We start from the raw sequence: 23303 nt of genomic DNA on the forward strand, positions 1-23303 counted from the left end.
CCAAAGCTGCAGGTTTACCTGAAAGCAGCTAACAGAAGTGTTCCTGTCTAACACTCAGATGCCAAACTCCCAATGGGGTCTAAATCCAAATAAATCCATTTTGCCTTGTATAAAGCTTATAAATTGCTCACTTATAAATTGTTCACCCTCTATAACACTGATAGAGAGATGTGTATGGCTGTTTGCTCCCCCAGATATTAATACATACTCTGGGTCAATTAAGAAGTAAAAAGTGATTTTATTAAATACAGAAAGTAGGATTTAAGTGGTTCCAAGTAGTAACAGACAGAACAAAGTAAGTCACAAAGCAAAATAAAATAAAACGCGCAAATCTATGTCTAATCAAACTGAATACAGATAATCTCACCCTCAGAGATGCTTCAGTAAGTTTTTTTCCTCAGACTGGACACCTTCCAGGCCTGGGCACAATTCTTTCCCCTGGTATAGCTCTTGTTCCAGCTCAGGTAGTAGCTAGGGGATTCTTCATGATGGCTCCTCTCTCCCTTTATTCTGTTCCACCCCTTTATATATATCTTTTGCATAAGGGGGGAATCCTTTGGCCTTCTCTGGGTTCCCACCTCCTCCTTCTCAATGGAAAGACACCAGGTTAAAGATGGATTCCAGTTCAGGTGACATGATCACATGTCACTGCAAGACTTCATTGCTCACTTGCCAGCACACACGTATACAGGAAGACTTACAGGTAAATACAGCCATCTGCAGACAATTGTCCTGGTTAATGGGAGTCATCAAGATTCCAAACCACCATTAATGGTGGAGGGTACCCCGAAACCGCGGGACCTGCGGACCTCCCGCAGGCATGCCTCCGAGGCTGCCTGACTGCCGTGCTTGGGGCAGCAAAAAAGCTAGAGCCACCCCTACCCTTATTACAGAGCATCATACCTAGAGCTGGTAGGTAATCTTGTTGCAAATAAAGAGCTTGTCAAAATATCCCACATTTTGTTTAAATGAAAGTAGTATGAAGTTGTGCTAATCTCACTTCCCCTCCCCCCCGATTGTTCAGACAACTGTAGAATTGACCAGAATTTCAAATTTTAAACAAGCAATTTGATGACATATTGATGCAAGTGAAAAGGGAATGACAATTTGTGAAATATTTTCCCATTTGTCCAAACAGAATTGAGACTTTTGGCATTTTTTGTACTGAACAATTTGTGAATAAGTTTATTATTCACCGAGTTCAAATTATCACCTAATGAATGGGTATCAGAAAGAACACACCTCTTCTCAAATATCAGTGGACTAGTGGATGACTCCAACCAAAGACATGCCATAAAATACCACCCCATATACAGTAAGAGTTATGGTTACAGTGCCACTCTAGGTATATACTCAGTGTCTGGGGATGGCACACTAGGCCTCAGCTGTGTGATTGAAGGAAAGCTGCAGCTAACTGGTGCTCTGGGCTGGGACTTCTACATTGCCGGATGTCCATCCTGGCTGTAATGGAACCTCCACCGAGACACGAGTCCTTGGAGAAGGGGAGACGGATCCCCCGATCCCCCGGCTGGCTGAGCCAGACAGGAAAGCTGCCCCTGCCCCTGCCCTGCCCCGCAACAAGAACGAATGAACCTGTGTCCAGGCGGGAAATTGTTTCTACTCCCCCACCCTCCCCCACCTGAATTCCTGTATGAGGTGTACACAAGCAGCTGGGAACTGGCATCAGGCATCTCATACAGGAAGTCTACATGCCAGAATCACTATGTAAACAAAAGCCATCGGGCTGTAGCCTTTCTTGCCTGCCAAGGAGCATGGGTTGATGATGGGGGTATAATAGGGTGACCAGATGTCCCGATTTTATAGGGACAGAGCTTGATATAGGCTCCTATTACCCTCCCCTCCCGATTTTTCACATTTGCTGTCTGGACACCCTAAGGTATAAACGTTTTCAAAATTGATCCAAGTCTGCTCCCACCTGCTCCAGATTAGTGATCAAACCCTCCTTAGGGAGTAGTTGGCTGTTTGGGGGCATTTATATCCCTGGCATTTGAAATATTATTATAATGCTGTAGTTCTTAGAAAATTAGGCAGGAATTAGAAGACAAATTTGGAAAGCTTTGCACTTTGAAAAGTTAGTGTACAGACCTACAATTTCTTCTTCATTTTATGCATGCGGGAGCTATTACAGGGCCATTATTTGTATACATTATTGCTGTTATCTGCAAGAGTGCTTTATGATTTTCCACAAGAACATTTCCAGGTGTGACACACCTACAATGCACTTTGCAACCTGAACTAGAAAGGACTAAAACTGTGTAATTGCAATCTTATTTTCCTAATGCACAAGGGAAGTCTGTATGGAAGAGAATGCATATTTAAGTCTTTGGATGCTGTAATTTAAGTTAGAGGATCAAGGTGTGGAAGAAGAGAGATGGCATTTAGAAGACTTCTAGCACCTCCATCGAATACTCCAGAACAGCAGCACTACAGGGAGCTCCCGGGAGCTATTAGCCTAAATTAGATGCCACCAAACTGAAAGCAGAGTGGTAGTCTCTAATGGAGCTCATATTCTCTCCAATTACAACTAAACCATCTCCACCAGAAACAACTTACCTCCAGGGAGCATAAAACTCTCCTAAAGAGAGAAAATTGCCTGTCTTGGAATATACCAGGTTGCGTCCAGCAGCAGATATTTTTCACAAGAGTGTCTCCGAATAGGGGAATGCTAGGCCTATATTTCTTCATCCTCCCTTGAAATACAAAAGCTGAATGCTCTCCTGCAGTCTAAGTATTTATCAGAAACAAGTCATAAGTATTTCTGAACAAGTATTCCTTGTACAAGTCTATTTGCCTAGTATCTCCTTCCTTGGCATGGGAAAACATTTTCCTCCAGTGAGAAAAATATTTCCCAGTCCCTGTCTGTTTTCTCTCCAGGAATGTTCACTCCAGGTAATTATCAATTGAATTGGGGGTAGTTTGGGAGGATCCCATGGAGAAGATATTTGCAGCACACCAGTGCTTTCTGCAGTGCCAGGCTGAATTTCTAGGCCTACTGTCAGAAAGAAATATGGCCACTTATTTATCACCCCGAATAAGCTGACATCAGAATCAGCAGATTTTAATATTTTGAAATGTTAGAAAGAGATAGTTATTAAGGCTCAGCTCCTGCAAAAAGAACTGGGCAGTCAAACCCTACAGTGCCCATACAGAACTAAGTGAGGTCAGGTGCAAAGTTCTGCTTGCCTGGTTCCTTTTGCAGGTTTGGGGACAAAAAACATTAAAATACAACCAAGAATATGCTAGGAAATAGCTCATCTATATTCTACCCCTTTAAGATTTGTCATTGATAAGTGGAAGGAGAAATGCAAACTGTTCACTTACCTTTTCCAAGTAGCTTTACTGTTTAAAGGGTCCAGTTCCTTCCTGTCCCATCTACATTCAAATTTAGATGTTAAACCAGCCCTGAAAGTACTATGGAAACTGACACTGCTTTTCAGATCTGGGGGCAAGTTCTGCTCTAAGTTAAGGCTTTGTGCACACATCGATTCCAAATCCCCACCTCCCCAAAGGCGAGCTGGCTTTATTTTATCCATCAGAATTAAAGATCCCATTGAAGACAAACAGCAGAGTTCTGAAAGACACTAAAGAAACAAAGGAGCTCCTGCCTTCCCCAAGGAGAAGCTGGTTTTTCTGCAGCAGCAAAGCTGAGAGCTAGGAGATACTGAAATAAACTGCTATTTGCAGTGAGTCATGGAGTCACTTGTCTTTTATTTAAATAGGTGCAGTGCAATTGGCACCCTGTTGGCCAAATCCTGGTCCTATTGAAGTCAGTGGGAGCTCTGGTCATTGGCTTCAATGGGACCAGGATCTGGCTCACAGGGTGCAAATACTATTTGTAAGTGAGGACAACTTAGCAGTCACACATGGACTCATCACTCAAACCAAGCCAGGAGAGGGGGACATGGGACGAGAAGATGCCTGGGAAGTGAAGTGCGCCCCCACCCTTTGCCCCCGTTTTAAGAGTCAGGAGTCCTACTGAAGGTAGCAGTGAAATGTAGGCAAACAAGTCGGGTAGGCAAACAGGGAGGGAGGGAGACAGTGGGAGAAGCAAGAGGGGAATCTGTATTTGCTGCCTCACTCTTGATCCAGATATAGGCAGAGGTGAAAGTAAGCCGGTATGGTCCGGTATGGCATACCGGCACGAGCCAGTACGCCGTGCCAGACTGGACAGGCTTCCACAACGGTGATTTAAAGGACCCAGGGCTCCAGCCCTTTAAAGTGCTGCTGGAGCTCCCGCAGCGGGCTCCGGAGGGGATTTACATGGCCCCGTGCTCCTGCCCCAGCCCTTTAAATCCCAGGCTTCTGACAGTTGAGGCCACGCCCCCACTCAGGACTCTGGCCTACTAGTAAGTCCTTTAAGTTACTTTCACCCCTGGATACAGGTGAGCAGAGGAGAGAGAAGTCAGGAAAGCCACATTCTGCTTAGCCATGTTGGAAAGGTGCCAAGATGTCGTCAGAAGTACTACTCATGCCGATCAAAGGGTTTTAAATCAACCTCACTTCGCTGCTACTGTCAGCCCCAGAGGGCAGAGTTACTTTTCGAAGGATTATTTCTTGCTTTATTTTAACGACGCTAACAGCCTAGATAGCCATACACTTAGCTAGAAACGGAATGCGTGGAGGATACGCTTGTCTGTGGATTTACTTCCCTTTCTAGGAAGTCAGACAGAGATGAAGACCCCTTCGATCCTCTGGTCCGTCACCTTGTCAATGCAGGGCTGTTCCTTACTGTGTATTTGCAGCGCTTCCTATAGGCTAGGGGTTTGTAGGCTGTATTACTTTGACCTTTATAGGAAGTGGGCATCTTGTGGATCATGGGGGTGCGGGTCGCACCTCCGCAGGGAGCTAACAATTAAAGGTAAAGGTTGTGTATTCCTCTGTTTTTTTCCCGCAGGAGACAGACAACAACGCAACCAGTCCAACTACTGGATGTACCAGACATTCCAGTACCTAATAAAGATAACGCCACGTAAAGGGGAGTGGGAGGGTAGAAACTTCCGATTTTTATTTCACCTTGTCTTCAGTGCTAAGTATTTCCACACCTCAGGGTGGGAGGGGGAAACAATCAAGCTGGTGACTAAACCTCTGCCCCGCCCAGGCTGAACAGAGCTCAGATAACTACACAAAAGGAAGACAAGGGTGTGGAACCGTTGCTCTTAATGCACCTGCTACCCAGGATTAATTCACTCACGCAGATCGAATTGTTCGTTACCAGCCGGGAGGCAGATGTTGTAACCCCAAATCCTGCTGATTAAGAGGAACTTGATTTAGGAAGTGGATTTATCACTGGGAAGAAACTTTTGCCCCCGCTCCCAAGATGTTTCGGGAGAGAAAGTGTCTGTGTCAGATTCAGCGCCTGTTGTTCATGGGATTTCTGATGCTGTTTGCCACGGTGGTGCTGAAATACTCCTCCTGGGAATGCAACTTCAGTGATCTTGGGAAAGAGACGGTGTATCTGAAGAGCGAGAGTTGCAAGGATCATCTCTACCAGTCTCTGAAGTTGTCTCCCAGCGGCCAGATCAACTGCTCTCGGATCATCAGAGGGGATGTAGAAGCAGTAGAGGAGGCTCTTTTGAGCAGGCTAGAGACGAAAACCAAATCGGAGCCTTTAGCCCCAAAAGATTACGTGAACTTGACTAAGGACTGCACTCACTTCAAAGCGCGCAGGAGGTTTGTTGAGTTCCCACTAAGCAAAGAGGAGGAAGATTTTCCTATTGCATATTCCATGGTAGTGCATGAGAAGATTGAGATGTTCGAAAGATTGTTAAGGTCCATCTACACGCCCCAGAATATATACTGTGTCCACGTAGATCTGAAATCCCCGGACGAATTCAAGGAGGCAGTCCGAGGGATCGCCTCCTGCTTCGAAAATGTCTTTGTGGCCACTAAACTGGAGAGAGTAGTGTACGCATCCTGGTCCCGGGTCCAAGCGGACCTGAACTGCATGGAGGAGCTACTCAAGAGCAACGTGCCCTGGAGGTATCTCTTAAACACTTGCGGCACCGATTTCCCCATCAAAACTAACGCCGAGATTGTCCGAACCCTGAAGTTTCTAAATGGGAAAAACAATATGGAATCTGAGAAACCCTCGTCGATCAAGGCGGCTCGCTGGAAGTACCACCACCACGTGGAGAACTCGGTGATCCGAACCGCCACGGAGAAGAGCCTCCCGCCCCATGGCTCACCCATGTTCACGGGCAATGCCTATGTTGTGGTCACAAGGGACTTTGTTCAAGCCCTCTTTGAAAACCCGACGGCGCAGCGGCTGCTGGAGTGGTCAAAAGATACTTACAGCCCAGATGAATATATTTGGGCCACCCTCCACCGGATGCCAGGCATGCCAGGATCGGTGCCTTATAACGATAAGTATGAGGTCTCTGATGTCAATGCTGTTGCTAGATTGGTGAAGTGGTCCTACCTGGAGGGCGATGTCAGCAAAGGGGCACCCTACCCTCCGTGTACGGGTGCCCACCAACGGGCCGTCTGTGTGTATGGGGTAGGTGATCTTCACTGGATGCTCCAAAACCATCATCTGCTAGCCAACAAGTTTGACCCAAATGTAGATGAAAACGCAATCCAGTGTCTGGAGGAATATCTACGTTACAAGTCAGTGTACGGGAGAGATCTCTGAGAGCACGTCCGGCCCGGCCCGGGGAAAACACAAAGCTAGAGAGCGACTTGTAAAGAACTTCGCAAAAAATGCTATGCAACATTTACACAGCACGTGGTTTTAACTCGGACTCTAAGCAAGCGGGGGATTTTGCTCTGCATAGAGTCCTTGTCACTGAATTGACCGACTTGAAACTATCGACAGTATTTTTCCTATGGTAAAAATCTCTCAATAGATGCTGTCTGAATTACAGTGAAAGGTACAGCCTCCTGATTTAAGTACTGAGTCAGATTCTGCTCCACCTTGAACAGAAAAGCCCCAGTAAGTGATCGCCCTGTCCTTGGCGTGATTGCTCAGGATGGATTTCTAATAAAAGCCTTTTCCTTTGAAGGAAACAAAGGAATTTGCTAATCACTTGGAATGTCTGTTTAATTTGCTTCCTCCATTCTACCGTTGAGGTTGCATTCTAAAGTAATGGTGCTTTTGTAGTTTATGCTATAAAATAAGGAGACTTCTACTATAGAGGGGGAAAGAAGATTTAAGCTGGTTATCCAGGCGCAGTCATTTTCCTAGTGAAGGTTCTCTTCTGTGGGAACCGTATTATTCTCACTCTGTGGCTTGAGAGTGTAATATTCAGGACCTGCTTATTCTCAAATCCGGTCTGCAGGTAGTTAGTACTCAGTACCAGGACATGCTATCTAGAGTAAGGATTTTCCACAGAAAATGTTAACTGTAGAAATCTATGGATTTAAATGATGCTGTTTGGACCCATAAATGTATATAATGGGAACTGCAGTTCAGGAGTATTCAGATGTGGAGTGCTGGTACAGTCCTCTGTTTCTGCGATAAAGTGATTGATCTGGAAGTTGTACATAAGCATCACATTTCATCCCCACCGGTCTTGGGGAAAGAGCCCCACACTTTTTTAGGGGGTGGGGGACTCAAAAAAATTGCAGCATAACTTTTTTCTGCTTTGTGGTGAAAGTTTGGAAGAACTACTTTATCTGTAGACATGATTTCCTGGTACATTAGCACACAACAGCAGCCTTAAAGATAAAATCTCTTAAGGAATATTATAAACCTTAATGTTGTTTGAACATAGCGTTTGTGCTTTGGTTAAAAAGCAGGCAGTTGGCTTACTATGAATCAACATTTCCTTTGTTCCTGCTTCTCTTTACTTTCTGCTGTTTCCCTCCCTTTTCATTCTATGTTTTACTAATCTTTCACATACACACTACAAAGATAGAGGTGAATTAGTTTCCTTGTATTTCCTTTTGTATGGAAAACCACAAATGTCAACCCTGTGTGATTAAGTAAATTAGTTTCCTAGCTTCTCTTTTCCTGGTTCTGTCTTGTCAGTTGCTTATATTTAAAAATAAGGGGTAGGCAAATGAATCTTGAAAACATTGCCAAAGTGTTTTCCTCTGTAGAGTAGAAAGAAAACCAGAGTGGAAGATTAAAGGTTCAGATCAGTTTATACAAGAGCTCAAACGACTTTATATAGTTCACTTTCTTTGCCTCATGCTGTGCCTACGTGGCAGAGGTGGCTTTCCAAACACCATCCTTACTACTACCTAACTTGATTGACCCCGACTGTGTCTTTTACTACCTCAACCAGTTTGGCTTTGTTTGTTTTAAACATGCCACTAACAAAAAGCTAACCAGAAGCTATGTTTTGTATATTTAATTTTCTTCCTTAGAGTTAAAAAAAATAATGAAAATATAAAAACTCAGCTCCTTGGCTATTTTGTAGCCTTTATGGCTTAATTGTTGAGAATACATAGGACTGGGAGACTGGAGATCCAGGTTATGCTGACCTGCTGTGTGACCAAAGCCATTTAACTTCTGTGCCTCAGTTTCATCATCTGCAAAACTAGGACAATAACCCTTAACTCCAGTGGTGGTATGAGGCTAAATTCAGTGAGATTCTTGGATAAAAGGTGCTATAAGTGAAAGTTATGGTCAAAGAGAACCCCAAGTCCCAGTTAGAATTAAGACAGCCAAGATTTCCATGAAAAGCAGGGAGTTTGCCCCCCAATCTTAGTCAAATAACCAACCATTACTCAACTCATCCCTTCCCTCTCTATAACTTCTCTTGTAATGGATGGGGACTTGAGGGGGACACACGTGTTTTTATATTGAACCTACCCTGAGAGCTTTGCTAGCTAATCCAGCCAGCTTCCATGGGCCCAGCTGCTTTTCCCTGTGTCACCTTGAACCTTAGCTCATTCTTCTCTGTACTATTATCCTATACGTATATATTTCACTAGTGCAGCACTATAATACTGTGGCTGCCGGCTGACAGCCACTATTGCCCTACTGATGTCTGAGGCAATTCCATGACAGTAGGCTGGAGGGATATAAATGAGGGTGACTGAAGTTGCAATTGCCTACATTTTCGATTTAGTTTTTCAGAATCGCAACCTGATTTAAATCAATTATTTAAAAAGACAATCGAGTGGTTGAAATCATTATTTCAACCACTTGATTGTCTTTTTAAATAATTGATTTCCATAATCGCAGCCTGATTTAAAACTAAATCAAAAATGTAGGCAATTGCAACTTCAGATTAAACCGTATCATGAACTCCATTATAAAATGCTGTTTTTTAAAATGCCACAACTGGTAGGGAATCTGAATGTTACAAAATTGCTATAAGCAACACAAAACATTAACCATTAGGGCCCTGATCCCACAAAAACCTAATCAAGTAGGTGACTTTACTCAGTAGGGTGACCAGACAGCAAGTGTGAAAAATCAGGTTTCAGGGGGTGGAGGATAATAAGCGCCTACACAAGACAAAGCCCCAAGTATCAGGACTGTCCCTATAAAATCAGGACATCTGGTCACCCTATTACTTTCACAACTAAACCCATTCACTTCAATGGGACTACTCATGTGCTTCAAGTTAGGCATGGGCATAAAGGTTTGCTCCATCAGTGGCTAAAACTGTATTTCTATTAAAAACTTTAGTGGCATAAAATTTGTCACTTACATACAAAATTGCCTCAGTATCAACAATGAAAATTTGTGGATATTTTCAGTGGGTTAGCAAATGTATTGTGAATTTTTCATTCTCACAGGGCAAATTTTCAAAATAAGAATCCTAAAGTTAAGTGTCTAAATCTGGTTTTAAAAGCCTAAGAGTGAGATTTTTAAAAAGCATCTAGAATGACTATGGGGCACATGCCCTATTGACTTCAGAGTGCAAACTGCCAGACATGCATAGCCTGGTTAAAGCATTTCAGGTTTCTTAACTTGTGACGGTTCACTGTATCTGAGGGTGGTAATGGTTGCAAATATAGCAGGGACTATTGCCTTATGAATTTCGTATGTGAGCTTGTGGTGTTCTCACAGAAGGATGCTAATGAGACCCTGGACTCTCTTTTTCAAGACATATGACCATTTTAAACTTGATTTATTTATTTTGGAGAAAAATCTCTACATAAAATCTACTAACAATTAGGAATCTAGAGAAACACAAGATAAATAGCTGAACTGGATAAGACTGTAAAATAAGTAAAAAGCTAGAAACAAATTTTAAAAATCTGATTTATTTGTTGGACACCTCCCTCAGCTTTCCTGCAGATAGTTTTGGAGGAATCAGGCTGACCACTAGTATCTCACTTATCAGTCCGCAGTAGAAACTATGATTATTCAGTTGCCAAGATATTTGCTAATTAAGTTCTCACCTCAACCCTATCCAAAGGATATGCAAGAAATGAGCATCTGTCCCTTCAGGCTTTGGGAAAAGTGGAAATTTAGGGTTCATCTACTCTAAAACTGGAGCCACAAGCGAGCCATGTGTGTTCTGACAGTTACGCAGGCAGGCCAGGAATAACTTTATGCAGGTCAGGTCCTCTGAACCAGGTTAGACCAGTCTGTACTCTGCCTCCCGAGGGTGAAGCTTCAAGAGACTTGTTACCTGCCTCATTTCAGTATTGAGGATATGCCTTATCTGCAGGAAGCATTCTTTACCTTACCCCTTTGGCCAGGAATACAATCACTAGGAAGCCCATAAAGATACATATATTAACACGATAGTCTGAATATTCCCTACTCTGTCATATCTCAATACAATAGGCTTTGAGTATTCCATGATTCTATAGCATTCAAGTGTCCCATACACTTCCAGATCTGTTAGAGTAATTTATAATCCATTTGTAATCATTCTATATACATTTCGCCATTGTCACTTTTGCCTCCCCCCTTAAGAGTTATATATATTGTCCCCAAAGAACATTAATTTTTATTGTTTAAGGCACTTGGAAAGGCATATGTTAGACTTAATCCAGACCAGAATTTTATGGAGTAATTAGAAGAAATAAGCATACTGGTTTGGAGAAACTAACACACACAAGCTTTTGTGAAGTTTGGGAAAGATCGAATTTGCTTTTGCTCTTGTCCATTGCCACCCCCACCCCCCCATCTCTGCCTGTGCTCCTTGCCATCGTTGGTTTCATCTGGAGGCAGAAACACTAAAATACTGTGAAGTTGCTTTTGTCTCATGTCTGTCCTGATTTGTACCAGGAAGTGCTAAAGATCTTGTGCACTCCTGAGCTCTTTTAGGCCACAGAAGTTCAGATAAGTCACCCAACTGACACTGATAAAGTGTAATAATTCTCTACTTTATGCGGGGCATAAAACATTTACAGCGCAATCTTGCTTGAACCCATGCACTTTCTTTGGAGCTTCAGCTGGTCTAGAGTGATTTGGTAGAGGCATTTTTTTCTTCCTCACCTCTTTCTATGCCAGTATAACACAGCCAAAAACTGAGGAAGAGGTTTAGCTTAATCTACCCTGAGGAAATGGATAAATAGACTTCCCATATTAACACAGTGACATGGTGATTAGCCTTAGTTTTGGTCTTACCAAGGAGCTAGACCATGAAATGTATTAAATGTAGCAGTCAGGTATGCTGTAGGATTGGAATATTTAATTATAAACCTAATGAAACATTGAGAATTAAGTCAACTTGGTTAATGCACCAGTCTTAACTGCAAGGAAGCAGAAATAGCTCCAGGCCTAAACCTCAGGGCTAGACACTTGTGATAAACTGAACTCTTCCCAAAAGTACAAACTGACCCTACCTGTGCAAAACCTAGCACTACCACAGTGGGCTCTGGATCAGCCCTTTGTGCAAAGTATACTGGTCAGTCAGTAGCAGAGGTGGAAATAGAGCTCAGGAGTTCTGGACTCTCCTTCTAGGCCGTGTGGCCTTCAAAGGTACATTTACACTGCAAGGACCAAAATACACCCTGCTGCAGCAAGTCTCAGATCCTGGGTCAACTGACTTGGGCTCACACTATGGGGTTAAAAATAGCAGCATAGATGTTGGGGCTTGGGCTGGAGCCCAGGATCCAAGACACCCCCCACTTTCTGGGTTTCAGAGCCCAGCCCAGGTAGGAACAGCTACACTACTTTTTTTAGCCCTGGAGTGTGAGCCCAAGTCAGTTGACCTGAGCTCAGAGTCGCTGCCACAGGGGGTTATTTTTGTAGTGTAGATGTACCCTAAGGAGTCTTCTTCAGCCTGGCAGTATTTTTGCTCCTCTTTGAAAATTCACCCTAGTCATCAGGCATGATAAAAATTAAGACTTTATTCATTTCTAAGCTAGGATTCCCATAATCTTATTTTTGAGCATGTTTGGTGAGATTCTATAGAGATTCACACAGGATTATCTCCATAACTCAGTCAGGTGACTTCATCTCTTGTAACTAATTCAGCCACTCTAATCTCATGCTGTGATAAGTGAAGGGGGTGGGGGGTAACTCCCTTTTATGAGCCCCTAGCCAGCCAGCAGCTATAAAATCCCTCTTAGTAGCTTTTCTCTAATTGCTCTACCTGTAAAGAGTTAAAAAGTCTCACTGCTATGCATAGGTAAAAGGAAGTGAGTGGGCACCTGGCCAAAAGAGCCAATGGGAAGGCTAGAACTTTTTACAATTGAAAAATGAGTCCCCTTTTGTCTGTCTGTTGATGTTCTGCTGGGGAGAGGTGGACAGGGCAGAGCTATGCTGTAAGAAGCTTGGGCCAGGTATGAAAAAGAAAAAAAAAAAATCAGTATCAGACCTAGAAACTACTAATTTAAAACCTCAGATATGTAAATAGATTAGGAAATGTCTAAGAAGATGCAATTAGGTTTATCCCTTTTATTTCTTTGTGGCCTGTGGATTTCTCTGTGCTAACCCAGGTGCTTTTGTTTTGCTTATAACCTTTAAGCTGGACCTCAAGAAAGCTATTCTTGATGCTTAATCCTTGTAGTTGCGCTTAAAAATCTAGCAATAGCCTGAGTTCCCAGATGTATGTTCTTGCTTTTTTAAAAATAAAAAAAAAACCTCTTTAAAACAGAATTGGATTTTTGTGTCTGAAGAGGTTTGTTCACATGTTTAATTAGCTGGTGGCAACAGCTGATTTCCTCCCCCCGCCTCTCCCCTTCTCAGCGCTTCCCCAGAGGGGGGGGCGTGAAAGGGTTTGAGGGTACCCCACCAGAAGGAATTCCCAAGTGCGCCTTCCTGGGCTCTCAAAGGAGTTCTGCACTTGGGTGGTGGCAGCATCTACCAATCCAAGGTCAGAGAAAAGCTGCAACCTTGGGAGTTTAATACAAGCCTGGAGTGGCCAGTATTAATTTTTAGAATCCTTGCGGGCCCCCAACTTCTGCACTCAAAGTGCCAGAGTGGGGAATTACCTGTGACGCAGTCCTTTCAGAGTTTTATATCCATTACGTCATATTACAGGACAGCATAAGCAGCACATACCACTTAGCTTCAATGGGCTTTGGATCAGAACCTAGACCCTGAGCTGTTGAAATAGGAAATCTGTTTACTCAGAAGGTCTCAGAGAAATAACTTAAGCCCAGAAGTACTTAATAGCAAGGACTAAGAACATAAGAACGGCCGTACTGGGTCAGACCAAAGGTCCATCTAGCCCAGTATCTTGTCTACCGACAGTGGCTAATGCCAGGTGCCCCAGAGGGAGTGGACCTAACAGGCAATGATCAAGTGATCTCTCTCCTGCCATCCATCTCCATCCTCTCACAAACAGAGGCTAGGGACACCATTCCTTACCCAGCCTGGCTAATAGCCATTAATGAACTTAACTACCATGAATTTATCCAGTTCTCTTTTAAATGCTGTTATAGTCCTAGCCTTCACAACCTCCTCAGGTAAGGAGTTCCACAAGTTGACTGTGCTGCGTGAAGAAGAACTTCTTTGTATTTGTTTTAAACCTGCTGCCTATTAATTTCATTTGGTGACCCCTAGTTCTTGTATTATGGGAATAAGTAAATAACTTTTCCTTACCCACTTTCTCCACATCACTCATGATTTTATATACCTCTATCATATCCCCCCTTAGTCTCCTCTTTTCCAAGCTGAAGAGTGCTAGCCTCTTTAATCTCTCCTCATATGGGACCCGTTCCAAACCCCTAATCATTTTAGTTGCCCTTTTCTGAACCTTTTCTAGTGCCAGTATATCTTTTTTTAGATGAGGAGACCCCATCTGTACGCAGTATTCGAGATGTGGGCATACCATCAATTTATATAAGGGCAATAATATATTCTCAATCTTATTCTCTATCCTCTTTTTAAATGATCCCTAACATCCTGTTTGCTTTTTTGACCGCCTCTGCACACTGCATGGACATCTTCAGAGAACTATCCACGATGACTCCAAGATCTTTTTCCTGACTTGTTGTAGCTAAATTAGCCCCCATCATATTGTATGTATAGTTGGGGTTATTTTTGCCATTTTGTTGCCCAATCACTTAGTTTTGTGAGATCTTTTTGAAGTTCGTCACAGTCTGCTTTGGTCTTAACTATCTTGAGCAGTTTAGTATCATCTGCAAACTTTGCCACCTCACTGTTTATCCCTTTCTCCAGATAATTTATGAATAAGTTGAATAGGATTGGTCCGAGGACTGACCCTTGTGGAACGCCACTAGTTACCCCTCTCCATTCTGAGAATTTACCATGAATTCCTACCCTTTGTTCCCTGTCTTTTAACCAGTTCTCAATCCATGAAAGGACCTTCCCTTGTATCCCCTGACAGCTTAATTTACGTAAGAGCCTCTGGTGAGGGACCTTGTCAAAGGCTTTCTGGAAATCTAAGTACACTATGTCCACTGGATCCCCCTTGTCCACATGTTTGTTGACCCCTTCAAAGAACTCTAATAGATTAGTAGGACACGATTTCCCTTTACAGAAACCATGTTGACTATTGCTCAACAGTTTATGTTTTCCTATGTGTCTGACAATTTTATTCTTAACTATTGTTTCAACTAATTTGCCTGGTACCGACATTAGACTTACCGGGCAGTAATTGTCAGGATCATCTCTAGAGCCCTTTTAAAATATTGGCATTACATTAGCTAACTTCCAATCATTGGGTACAGAAGCTGATTTAAAGGACAGGTTACAAACCTTAGTTAATAGTTCGGCAATTTCACATTTGAGTTCTTTCAGAACTCTTGGGTGAATGTCATCTGGTCCCGGTGACTTGTTAATGTTAAGTTTATGAATTCATTCCAAAACCACCTCTAGTGACACTTCAATCTGTGACAGTTCCTCATATTTGTCACCTACAAAAGCCGGCTCAGGTTTGGGAATCTCCCTAACATCCTCAGCCATGAAGACTGAAGCAAAGAATCCATTTAGTTTCTCCGCAATGACTGTATCGTCTTTAAGCAGGGCCGGCTCTAGCTTTTTTGCTGCCCCAAGCAGCAAAAAAAAGCGCTGACCCTGAGCCCCCCCCGCCGAGCGCCGCACCGCTCCCCCGCTGAGCGCCGGAGCCCACCCCCCCCCGCCGAGCGCCGCCGGAACCCCCCCCGAGCGCCGAGCCCCGCGCTGCCCCCCCCGCCGAGCGTCGCGCCGCCGGAGCCCGCCCCCACCCCCTGCTGAGCGCCGCCGGAAACCCCCCCCAGTGCCCGCCCCCTCGCTGAGCCCCACGCAACCGGAGCCCGCCCCCCCAGCGCCACGCCGCCGGAGCGCCCCCCCCCCCCGCGGAATGCCGCGCCGCGCTCCCCCCGCCGCCCCTTACCAGGTGCCGCCCCAAGCATGTGCTTGGGTGCCTGGAGCCGGCCCTGTCTTTAAGTGCTCATTTTATATCTCAATCATCAAGGGACCCCACTGGTTGTTTAGCAGGCTTCCTGCTTCTGATGTACTTAAAAAACATTTTGTTATTACCTTTGGAGTTTTTGGCTAGCCATTCTTCAAACTCCTCTGACTTTTCTTATTACATTCTTGCACTTAGAAAGGAGCATAAACACTGCCAGATTATTTGCCTCACTAGGATTTGACTTCCACTTTTTAAAGGAAGTCTTTATCTCTCACTGCTTCTTTTACATGGTTGTTAAGCCACAGTGGCTCTTTTTTAGTTCTTTTACTGTGTTTCTTAATTTGAGGTATACATTGAAGTTGGGCCTCTATTATGGTGTCTTTAAAAAGCGCCCATGCAGCTTGGAGGGATTTCACTTTAGTCACTGTACTTTTTAACTTCTGTTTAATTAACCCCCTCATTTTTGCATAGTTCCCCCTTTTGAAATTAAATGCCACAGTGTTGGGCTGTTGAGATGTTCTTCCCACCACAGGGATGTTGAATGATATTGTATTATGGTCACGATTTCCAAGCGGCCCTGTTACAGTTACCTCTTGGACCAGCTCCAGCACTCCACTCAGGACTAAATCTAGAGTTGCCTCTCCCCTTGTGGGTTCCCATACCAGCTGCTCCATGAAGTATCTCCATACTGATTTATACCTGCCTCTGGAGATTTCCATTACTTGCATCTGAAGAAGTGAGGTTCTTACCCACGAAAGCTTATGCTCCCAATACTTCTGTTAGTCTCAAAGGTGCCACAGGACCCTCTGTCACCATATCCAAGGTTCTCATGGAGATACAGGAGGAAAGAGTATCTAGTTCCTGTTTGGCCATTACTCACCATTTAATTCAAAAATATTTGAGTCCAAAAAGTATCTTGCTACTAATTTCTTTTTAGGTCATACACATGCTATCTTTTCAGCGTTGAGTTAGTTTCTTATGGAAGGACAAGAGTTAACGCCAGAGATGAGGAAAGACCAATATTCTGACAGTGTTCTTAATAGCTCCATTCAAAGAAACATTAGAAAGATCAGATTTATGAACCAAGGCATACATACCAAACCAGCAGTTCCACTCTAGATTAGTTAAGGACAATGATTACAAATAGAATAGTACTCAGCTCTTATCTAGATCCACAGAAGATCAGAATCATTCTATCCCTTTACACTTGGGGAAAATGAGGCACAAAGACATGCTGTGACTTACCCTAGGTCACCCAGCAAGCCAGTGGCAATGCCAGGACTAGAAACCAGGTCTCCTGAGTCCCAGTCCAGTAGTTCACACATGTAACCTACCCCTACCTCCATAAATGGGTTCAAACCTCAGACTGTCCAGAACGTTACTGATGGAAATTAAATAGTTTATATATGGAAGTATTAACGCCAGAAACCTTGTCAGTTACTCATCCAATCAACAAGCAGTTGATAGCTACAAACACCAACAAACACTTTGCATTTTGAATATCACATGCTGGCAATCAACTACATACAAAATCTACTGCCCAAGAATGATGTAAATTAACTATCTGGCCAATAATGTGAAACAAATCTGAGGAAGCCAGTTTGTTCTCATTCATCATCACAAAAGGTACTTGATGTGACCTATAGTCAGTGTAATGAACAGTGACCACAGACACCTGTAGGGAATGGCAAAGCTTCCACAGTCATCCCTTCTTTCTCTACTCAAAGATTGGTCAGCACAGGTGTCTTTGTTTTCCAAGATCCTACTTTTACATGTGCATACATGAGTGAGAGAGAAATATTATAAAGAGAAAAGGAGGGTCAAGTTAAAATATATTAAGAGGAAACTAAATTAACTAAAACCACAAACAGAGCCAGGGGCAAGAAACACAATAGACCACTAGGAAAAATCTGTAGAATTTGTGTGTAAGCAAATGTGGGGAGATTGTGTGATTATCTCCTTTCTCATCTGACTATGGCAGCATTTCCTAGCTGTGAGAGAAGAGCTGGCAAGATTGCTCAAGCAAGCTAGGATCATAGCAGAATACTATACACTTCCTTTAAACATTTGTAGAATGCAGATGCTTTGAAAACAAGAAGAAAAAGCATAAAATATCTTACCCTTCTAAAACCCTGCCACAAAGAAAAGACACATGTCTGCTACTGTCCCAAAATAAGAGGAGTGGGTTCTTGTCCTACTACAGTAAGTTATCCACCCATTCACTATCTAACATCAAGCCACCATGTATCCTTCCTGCAGACTTATATTCCCCACACCTCTCCAGGGAAACAGCTGCCTGCTGCTAACAAGACTGGCTAGCCTTCTTACAAGGAACACCTGCACAGCCATCCTATCAACAGTAGCAGACTGCAGAGGTGCTTAGCTCTTCAACAGGGGAATTTTAACCCTTTCCTCACCAGAACCTGTGAGTGGACTTTTACCCTGTCACACCAATCCTATCAATCGCATCATTGACCAGCTATAAATTTCTAAAATACTCATAGCCCTTCTGCCTGGACTTTGCAGAAATCATTGACTCCTTTCAGCAACACAAGGGGAAACCTCCTGTGGGACTCTACTAATAATAGAGCTTTGGGGGGGAAAAAGTCTCCCATATGTCCTGGAAACTTGAGTTCACTTATCTGGAGGAGAAATTCCATGAACATGCCCTGCCAGAAACATAAGGGCCCATTAAGTCATGCAGGCTGTATCAGCAGCTATTGTTAGGTGGGGGTGGGGGTGGGGGTTCAATAATTTAATGTATTGTCATTTGCAGACCCATTTTGATAGAGAAAAATCTAAATAACAGCAAGTGGCATATCCTCAATGGGATGGAGAATGATGGAAGCAAGTTTTGTTTTAATATAAAAGGAAGAAAACGACTTTTGCTTTAAAAAAGAATAACAACATCACATTCTCTGTGACAAGCTGGTCCCAGCTTCTGTTTCTTTGCATAATACTAAGTCAGTTTCACCGATGCTGCTTTGAGAATTGTATTTGACAGGCCATCCTTGGATGGAATGTGGTATGAAAATTTAAAGTGTTTGTTATTGTTTCTATAGAATCAATTTACCTGTGCACATATAATTACCTAAGGCTGCTGGAGCATAACTGGTAAGTGAAATGATATCGAGATGCAGGATAAATGGCCGACTGTCTAGGACCTCTTATACTTAGTGTAAGTTGCAGATAAGATACACTGATTTTGTACGCGGCACTGAGTTTATTGTTAACTCCACCAAGCATAGCATTTCTTCACATGGGTCTTCATCTCATTCATATCAATGGGGAAATTGCCCACAGATCCATGCTCTATCATTGACAAATTTTCTACTTTTCCTGTGCCAGCCAATTTGTCTGTCTTGATCAATAGACTGGCACAGCTTGTATTGTACTGTGTTCCCCATTTGATGAGTGGTAAGTAAAATGCCATTGAGACAAGGGAGGTATACAAAGGGAAGAGAAAGAAAGTCAGAAAGGAAGGCCACAAAAGCAGAGGGAGAAAAAAGAAGAGAAATACTATTGAAAAGCAGCTGTTACTAGGAGATGGATCACCTAAGAATATCCAAGCCATTCCAGGGAAGTTAGGGGTGTGCCCAAGAGTGTTAGAACACCTTAACAGTTTTCATACACAATCAAGACAACAAAGAAACTTAAAGAAAACCCCCTTTTCAAATTTCAGTATCCTGGGCACAATGCTTCAGTGCCTTGTACTGTGTGTACCCTAAGAGCAAAGGGCTACTTTGGGCTACAGATGGACGCCCTGATCATTGGAGCCCTGGGCGCCTGGGACCCCTGCAATGAGCGTGTGCTGCGGACTTGTGGAATCGGTCAACGCTACGCACGGCTCATGTGGCGCCTCATGGTCTCAGACACCATCCAATGGTCCAGGGACATCTACATCGAACACATCACCAGCCACCAACAGTACCAAGAGACTTTCTCCATTGGATCATATGAACTGGAACCATAAACTCCCTGAACGTTAAATCTCACCAAATGAGGGTCAATCCATCCTTATTGTCATATCCACTCATTATACTCCACACCTGAACATAGCCATTATATGAACTTCATACCCTCATATCTCAATGTTTGTACTTTGAGCCATCAACCTTTTACCCCCAATTGGGGATATTGCAGATTATGTATTCCTTATGCCACCCAATCTTAAACCAAATTTCGCACCCTCGATAATCTGTATGTTATTCCCTGATAACCAGAAACTTCTATGCTTAAACTCTGTACTGTTCACTTTTTTTTTTTAAACATCTTAATAAAATTTTTATACCTGTGCAAAGTGGCTGGCAAACACGGCCTCCACTGGGAATGGAGAATGCTAACTTGGTAGCATTTTACAGTCTCTTAGCACAAGAGCAAAACACTACACAAGCCAGTCCCTCTTCCCCAGAGGGCCCCAAGACATCACCCTTACAGTTTCTTTCCCTGTGACACATTGCATCTGGCAGCAACATGAATGCCATATAGGAACATGCCATTGCAAACCATTTTCTATGACAGGCTGGCCTGCTATTGCAGGGCAGTTTGTTAGGACTTGGTACAATATATATGTTCAGCAGAAGTGTTATGTGATGGACAGCTCTGTCCCCATTTGAACAGTGCAGTGGAATGGTATCTGCCATAAATATTATGATATCGACAGTAACGCATAGTTTATGTCTGAAAAATAATCCAGGTGGCAGAGCCTATTAGCACACACGGGCGACTCAGGAGCTAGAAGGGGTTGGCATTTTCAGACAACTGAAAAAAGTATGGGTTTCCCAGGAAACAGCAGGGAGTGTGCAGGGACCAACAAATCTTTCCGAGTGCTGGATACCTTCTCCTGAATGAGCTTCCATTAAAAGCCAAATTAGCTTTAAAAGGAGAGTGGCATGTGCATGTGATTTCATGGGTCTCACAAAATACACGGGACTAGCTGAGTTTTAAAGTCCTACCACTGTATTTTAACTATGTCATCACATATAAAGTTTTGCCTGTGTTGGCAAAGAGTTCAAAGGTTGAACTAGTTTATTTTACTACAGCACGCAGCAGTCTTCTCTTCCTTCAATTTTAGCTGCCGTGCGTCTGTTTTTAAAGCTCTAAGACGCTGAGGATGAGTAGTCAGTATATCAATTCATTGTCTGTATCACACCTCTGATCACAGCTGGACCCTCAGTCTATGCTCTATGACAGTTCTTCTCTGTCCCAGACTCAGCTCCTACCACCCCAGGCAGGTTCGTAGCCTGAGGGAGTGGCTGGGAATGGGTAGAGAAGAGAGGCAAATTATGATCTGGAGGAGGCGGGAAGGAGGGTTCCCAGAAAGAGGCAGGCAGAAAGTTTTAGTATTTGTTTCATGCTAGCGTCTGGCCCTGGCTCCAGCTCCCAGAGGCCAGAACCACTCCCCCACGTTCCTCATTACAAGGTGCCTAAGAGGCCACTCAGTCCCCATGAGAACTATTCTTCCCCAGGTATCATTCACATGGGGATTAGCCAGTTTCTTAAGGATTAAAAGTGCTGTGAGAATAAATCTTAAAAAAAAAAAAAAACAGCGAGAGAATGTTTGGCAGCTGGTGGAAACACAATAAGTAATAGATCATCTGAGGGGGATGAAAGTGAACTGCCAGCCTTAGCCAATTAGAACCAGTTACTTGCCTTCCCATATTGGCAAAAAATCCAGGCAAAAGTAGCCCAGATTAACATCTTTTATGTTGCGTGGTGGAACACTTCCTTGTTTGGCCTGGGAACAGAACCAGAACCTGTTTGTTAATAGCTATTGCTTTTGTGTAAGCTCTAAATGTGAAACAAAGCAGGACAGAGTCTAATAATGAAATACTTTTTTTTGGCCACCATAGAGGTCAAAATCTAAAGTCCTGATCCCACAAAGAGCTGTGGGCAGGCAATCGCCTGCCCTTGAACGGAAGTAAGTTCAGAGGAATAGGGTTTCCATTTGCAGCAAACAATGTAGTCAACAAATTTTAACCCCTTTTCCAATTCCCAAATGATCTGAAAACAGACTTTGATATTTACTGGAAAAAAAATAGTAATTTGTAATTATTGTAGGCATAACTTGTGAACATATTTCAGCCTGTGGATATCTTGTCACTACTACTTCCTTAACTATTTGCCATTTGCTAGTCACACTGTGTCACCAGTCATCTGAGGCATATCCTGCTATCCCCACAAGGAACTGCCACAGTGGCATTGTGAACATTTGTGTACAGTTATCCATGCGAGGAGTCACACTTTGTGCACTCATGAGAGTATTCATGGGAAGCAAACAAATAGATACGCAGGCAGAGACCATGGAGGTGAATTCATGATTTTTATGCCAATAGATGTTCAGGAATTTCTCCCCAACCCTTCCAGTATTTGCCCAGCTGTAATGAAAAAAATCTTTATCTAGTCACTTTTAATTTGAGCTAATAAATACATCATGATAGCTGCTGCAACCAACAAAGATTTGGGGTGGGGAGTTGATATTTCAGAACCACCTGTAACTTGAAACCTGCTCTTTTGGTTTCTGCTAGTTATTTTTTATTCGTCGTTGGCCATTAATTTCTTTCAAAATTGATTATTTTGGTTGAATTGCTTTAGAATAGGCCGAGCGAAAAACAAGGCAGGCAAGCGCTCACTTGATGTTAATTCCTTCTTGTTCTCCTCATTCAGAATTAGTAAGAGAATTTTATGTTTTTAATACCCAGTTAAATAAATGAGACTTGATGGAGTAATAGGTCCAACTCCAGTAAAGCAATAGTGGTTTTATTCAATCTCCACTTAATTTCATTTCCTGGAGCTTTTACAGGCACTTCCTTGATATAATTTAATTATTAATATAATTTAACAGCTGGATCTAATTTAATTATTAATGTACCCCTGTACTATTTTTGGTTCCATAAATTGCAAATGCTAAAATTCATTGGGTTTTTCTCCTTTATTTTGTGCAATTTTTTTCCTGTGTACCTGGAAAATCACTAGAGAAGAGGTCACGAAGGCCTTGGGCTCCATGGCTGAATCAGTATCTGATTGCCTATGAAATTACCTGCTCTTATACCATTGAAGAAATGCCTCCGACCCGCCGTGAGCCATGGCAAAGGGAAATGCTCCTGAGAGGGGTATACGTCCATTCCACCTCCAGAGAAGGACATATCAGGCGTTCCCAGGTGATCATCCCATAAGTGACAAAAGTGCATTTTAGCAGCAGTCACAGCCTTCTTTCTTTGAATATACGAGTGAATAAAGGGCCTGTGTAATGGGGGCCCACCACCATGGGCGCTAGATTTGTATAATTTTTGGTGGTGCCCAGAATGGGTCCAAGCAGAGCCGCCCCATCCATAGGAATGACCTGGACCCCGCGCTTTGGAGGGGGCCCTGCACTTCAGGGGGATGTGGGGGTCCAGGGCAGCCTGGGGGGTTGGCAGGGGACCTGGTGCTGGCAGCAGCAAGTGACCTGCCCCCAGCCCACCCCACTGGCATCGCTCAGGGGAAGGGACGGAAGCCAGAAAGAGGTGGGGCAGGGGTGGGGGTTTGGGGGAAGGGGAAGAATGGGGGCAGAGCAGGGGCAGGGCAGAGGGGGCAGGCTGGGGTCAGGTCGCTCACTGCTGCTGGTGCCAGGCCCCCTGCTAA

The 23303-nt window shown here is 43.4% G+C and overlaps 1 protein-coding gene and 1 long non-coding RNA gene across 2 annotated transcripts in view; one reads left to right on the top strand and one right to left on the bottom strand.

The window, feature by feature from the left end:
* The window catches only part of LOC135973946 (uncharacterized), a 39741-nt gene extending 36095 nt beyond the window's left edge, over nt 1–3646 (bottom strand). Inside the window, exon 1 of the long non-coding RNA XR_010591051.1 lies at nt 3343–3646. This is a non-coding gene — a long non-coding RNA (uncharacterized LOC135973946). The remainder of the gene's footprint in view (nt 1–3342) is intronic.
* An 804-nt stretch (nt 3647–4450) lies between these two features.
* On the top strand, nt 4451–7030 carry GCNT3 (glucosaminyl (N-acetyl) transferase 3, mucin type). Its single transcript, XM_065559514.1, has one exon. It carries the CDS (start codon nt 5339–5341, stop codon nt 6650–6652), a length of 1314 nt encoding a protein of 437 aa, XP_065415586.1. The 5' UTR covers nt 4451–5338; the 3' UTR covers nt 6653–7030.
* The last annotated feature ends 16273 nt before the right edge of the window (nt 7031–23303 follow it).

The sequence above is a fragment of the Chrysemys picta genome, chromosome 10 (genome assembly GCF_011386835.1).
Source record: "Chrysemys picta bellii isolate R12L10 chromosome 10, ASM1138683v2, whole genome shotgun sequence".
NCBI classification, from domain to species: domain Eukaryota; kingdom Metazoa; phylum Chordata; order Testudines; family Emydidae; genus Chrysemys; species Chrysemys picta.